At 39.2% G+C, this 5,114-nt stretch overlaps 1 protein-coding gene across 1 annotated transcript; it reads right to left on the reverse strand.

The window, feature by feature from the left end:
• Nucleotides 1-315: 315 nt before the first annotated feature.
• LOC122639010 (ATP sulfurylase 1, chloroplastic-like) lies at nucleotides 316-3,631 on the reverse strand. Its single transcript, XM_043831854.1, has 5 exons — nucleotides 3,045-3,631; nucleotides 1,892-2,297; nucleotides 1,315-1,575; nucleotides 1,114-1,200; nucleotides 316-730 (listed from the first exon to the last, which is right to left on the reverse strand). The coding sequence occupies exons 1-5, from the start codon at nucleotides 3,554-3,556 to the stop codon at nucleotides 593-595; spliced, it is 1,404 nt and encodes a 467-aa protein (XP_043687789.1). The 5' UTR covers nucleotides 3,557-3,631; the 3' UTR covers nucleotides 316-592.
• Between the last annotated feature and the right edge of the window lie 1,483 nt (nucleotides 3,632-5,114).

The raw sequence follows: 5,114 nt of genomic DNA on the forward strand, positions 1-5,114 counted from the left end.
GGGCTAGATTTTTTTTTTATTTTTATTTTTTATGGGTATTCAATTGATTGAGAAACTTCATCTTCCCATTCAGTTCCTCCAAAGATCAATCATTAACAAACCAGAGGAATATGGTAGTATTACTCTTCTATGTAGGCATTTTAATGTCAAAAGTTGAACATCTACAAGGTAACAGATTCACTGGTGCCTGGGCAATAGAAGTAAAGCATTAGAGAGAACGTTTATGAAGTAGGTTGTTAAGCATTTAGTGTCTCAAGCGCATCTAGCTAGACACCTAAAATTCAGTTGGTAACATGCCCACAAGCCACAAAAGTATGAAGCAATCCACAGCCTATGTACATTAAAAGCAACACAGATGTGTTACAGTGACTGCGTCTTGAGTTCATCACACAATCGACCACAAGCTTTTTACAGATCAAGGCAAGCATTATAAGATACATGTCTCTCTGTACCAGGGCCTTGAATGCTTTATTTGAGAGCTGGACAGAGATTGTCATGGTTGTAACTTTGAACAAATATCACACAGGACATAAATAAGTTCCAAAGTTTATCCCATACTGATAATGAAGTGATTGGACACTGCAAAATGGTTCTATGCTGGAACAGCTTCACGGACTTTTCCATTCCCTGATGAAACCAAGCTGTCATAGTAATCAACCAAGACCTTCCATCCCCCAGGACACATGAAGCCGTCAGGTGGGTTCTCTCCATTCTTTGCCAGTGTTCGCATCTGCAAAAATGACAATAAGGATTTGTTTAGCAAGGTGTTTCACCATGGTTCCTACAATACATCTGGTGAAACTGCATCGTTGTCGAGACTGTGGACTGTCCCAATCAATGGGAGGCACTAACAGATTTCTCAACAACATTTCCCATTGCCCCCCTTTCCCCCATCCTCCCCTGACCAGCCCAGACAATCACCAAGGTTGTTGAGAAGAATGAAGCAACCTTTGGGCCAGATGAAGGTCCATCCAAATCAATTGCAGAATAGAAAAATAGCTACTTTTTTATACGTGAACTGATGTTTGTTATAGTGTTATACTGTGTTATACCATGTTTCCTAGTAAAGGACTCTCTTACTCAGGCCAGATTCCAAGAGAGTGAGTAGTTTACCTTAGTGCCTGAAATGAAAAGGAAATCTTGTGGCCTTGATGGATCAAAGAATGCCATTTTGCCCTGAGTCTTGTCATAGGCAGCAACCTACAGAATTGAATGAGAAGACAAGGGGTTATGCAAATAAAAATATCTTAGTCCAAGAACAGAAGTTAATGAGAACTCAGGACATTAGGAATTATTATGTTTAGTATAGCATACCCTGAATGGAAGGATGTTTAGCCGCTCAAGTCCAGGAGCCATACTCAGAACCTTCTTCCCATGATCAGCATCATAAAGGTCCCTCTTTTCAACAGGATGGCTCATACCAGCTGGATCCCGACCCACAATGTAGTAGTCAGCACCTGCATTTATGCGGGCCTTTGCATGCCACTGCACCTCAGTTGGACCTGCATAATGCATGGGAGATGGGAAGATTGCAACCACCGTTGTCTCTGGATCCAAGACGCCATCTTCAAGCACCTGAAGAAACAAATTCTCAGTCAAGCAGAAGTGATATTGATTCCCTGAAAGCCCTATAACTGTATAACTCCCAACACCCCTCCTCACGTGTAGGCAAATTGAGACAAAAGCATACAAGTAGAAAGATGCACGAGGGAAAGAACCAAGGAACCATGAACTTTGATACCATGACAGATTCCAACCCAAAAGCTCAAACTATTAGGTGGAGGGACCAACAGGTATATGAAGGCACCCCCAAGGTCCCAACAACCGATGTGGGACTATAACTCTAGAACTCACAATATAAAGGAGGGGAAAAAAGTATAGTATATGAAACCTTCTCATGTTGCTTCATTCTCCAACTTAGTGGCACATCATCTGCCTTCGTAAAACCTCCCAATGGGTGAAGCAACAGCACAGGGTTCTTGTAACCCTTCTCCAGAAGGCGACGACGAGTATCAGTCATGAGTAATGCATGGCCATTGTGTACAGGATTCCTCAGCTGGAAAGCAAATACTGCATCAGCATTGCGTCTTGTAAATTCCTCACGGAGTTCTGCAGGGGACAGTCGAAACCGATCAAGGCCATCATTATACTTGATTGGTTCTATAACCTCCAAGTCACCTCCAATGAGCCAGTTCCCAGCATTGGTTATTGCTTCTTCAACATATGGTAATCCAGGGGCGATGGTTCCCCATGTTCTGGCTATACGTTCTTCCTTAGGGTGCTTGTAGATCTCGATGCTGAAACAGTAAGGACAGTGGACCGGACGTTCAGCAATCAATAAGTAGGTTATTTTGCAAATTGATATACTAATTAATCAAAGACCTAGTCTATAGTACATGACAGAATTGAAATAATTCAACCCAACTCAGTCGTATCCCAACTAAATGGCGTTGGCTACATGGATCCTTACCCTCCAATCAGCTCTATTCAAAGTTCAAACCCATGACAGCAGTGAAATGCTTGCATTAATTTGTGAAATTATACTAATCAGATCACTAGAAATTAGTTCACCACAAGAATACCATCTCTTACCCATTGTCAAATTATTATCTTTTTGGGGTGAATTTGTTAAATTATTTCATATTTCTTAGTTGATGTTGCAGAGATATACCCTTTCTATTTTGGGTCCTTGAAAGATTTACGATCATAATCTTTCCATCAAAATACAAAACTAATGCTTAAACATTCGGTGTTGCAGACTTTAGCTGTTACAGATATTATGAGCTCCATACAAACTGTCGTTCCTAGTTTTTCACTCGATAGAAGCAATTTAATCTACCAAAATTAACAAATTTACATATGAAGAATCTAGTCTGTTGTTCAATTAAATTAAAACCAACACTACTTTGTTCAAACCAAATAAAGCAACCGAAACAGAAAGCATAAGCCTACGACTTCAATCAGATCCTCAAAATGCATTTACACTCTTTAAAATCTGAAGAAGAATTTTTTTGCAGATAATATAAAACAGAAACCAAACTTACTTGCTTAAAATAGCAACGAGTTTGTCGGCAGAGTCGAAGAGAGCGACCTTGGTGGACTCACCGATTCGCTGTTTCTGCGAATCGTCGATGGGGAGGACGATGGGCAACGACATGTTGACCATGGAACCGTCCTCGAGCCGAAGACAATTGAAATGAAGAGTTTGGAGGAACTCGGATTCTCTCATGAATCCACGGAGGGGACTAGCCCACCCCTCACTGAGGACATGAACCCACTCAAGATCGATCCGTGAAAGTTTGATTCTGGGGATCGACATCGCTTCCTTATTCTTATCATTCTTAAGGGACTCCCTAACTAAGAGCTCGGTGAGCTTCCCTCCATCTGGTTCTATCAATCCACAGGAAACCCGAAGCTGGCGACGACTCTTCTTTTCGTTGCGGGAATGAAAAGATAGCGAAGAGTTGGGATTGAGATTCAACTGGGTTTTCCGTAATTGGGGAAATGAATGAGATGAGTCCGGTGTTTTGACGAAGAGAACCGCCATGGACGCCATTAGAGCTGAAAACTGAAGTTTTTCCTCTCTTTTTTATTTATCTTTCTTTGGCCTCCCCTGGTTTTCCACTCCGAGCGGCCTTTCAAAAACTTTCAGGCTTCACGATAACAGAGAGAGAAGGGTATTTTGGGAAATTAAAATAAGGTATCGTCCTAAACTGTCAGTCTCAGAGAGACACAGACGGCTCTCCTTGTGATCTGTGGGGTGAATTGAGATTCTATTTATAGGGTTTTGATGGATTTAAACACGAGGGTGTCGGGGGGATGAACCTGGACAGTTTTTTTTGTATCTTTCTTTTTTTGCTCCGAACTCCTTATACCTGTCATCGTCATCCATTCAATTTCCTGGTCCTTTTCCTTATGTTTGGATTCAAATATGAGCTGTGTCATACATGCAAGTAGATGCCATCACGGTTTTCGTTTATTGGTGTCGGAGCGGCCGTATAGATCAATTCGTATCAATATCGGCCAACATTGATACTGATCTATTATTTTTTTTAATTTAATACCACGTGTCACTATTCCATTGATAGTATCATTCCATGACTATAAGACGAGCGTGCATAAATTTTCTAAGAGAAGCAATTTTCTGTCCCGAGTGTGGTAATCCATAAGTCACATTCCCTGACAGAGTTCTTTTTTCTATTTTCCCAGTATATCTGCGTCAGGCCTCGCCAGATATAATTGAAATCCAGACTCATAAAGTTCAAGATCTTCAAAAGGTATCTCATTCGTGTAAGTGCCTTCCAAGTTACAACAATAAAACAAGGGCCCTGTGCGTATCACATCGCATGTCACAGACGTTCGTTGGTCTAATATTAGAACACCCTAAATTCGCTAGGTGAAGTTTTAACCCAAACAAATTAAAAAGCACCTCAGAGTTGAGTTGAGAGTTTAAAGAAACAAAACGATTAATTAAAGAGTATATCTTGTTATCAAAAACAACAACAAAAGAAAAAAAAGAAAAAAAAAAAAAAAAGGGTAAGAGATTGTTGCTTGGTCGTGTAGGCTCTGCACCTAGGGGTGTCAAACGGTTAGTTTGACTCGGTTTCGGTCTTGGAATTAATGAAATCAAAATCAAATTATTAAGAAACTTCGGTTTTCGGTCAGTTTTGATTTATTTTAGTTTTTTAACATCGGGTTAATATCAATTTAGATCAGTTTGTTTTCCAATTTGAACCACAATGAAACTTTACATTCAAAATTTGTAGTGAGAAAAGATTCGATAAAAATACTTTAATTCACCTTCCCCAAGTCAAAACAAGTAAACAACCATGATTAAAATATGTTCATATTGTAATCCGTACAAAGAAGAATAAATTTTAAAGGGAAGAATGAAAGATAACTAATATTTAAATTAATGGATAAATAGAGTTTGTCGCAAGAATTCATTTTTACAAATCATATAATTATTTATCATTAATTGTAAGGGAAAGATAATTAATATTAAAATCAATTAATAGTCTCTAAGAAGATAACTAATATTGAAAATCACAAAATAAATTCTACTATCAAATCATTTATTTGACAATCCAACGAATTTTGTACAGTAAACAAGG

The sequence above is a fragment of the Telopea speciosissima genome, chromosome 1 (genome assembly GCF_018873765.1).
Source record: "Telopea speciosissima isolate NSW1024214 ecotype Mountain lineage chromosome 1, Tspe_v1, whole genome shotgun sequence".
Classification (NCBI taxonomy): Eukaryota; Viridiplantae; Streptophyta; class Magnoliopsida; order Proteales; family Proteaceae; genus Telopea; species Telopea speciosissima.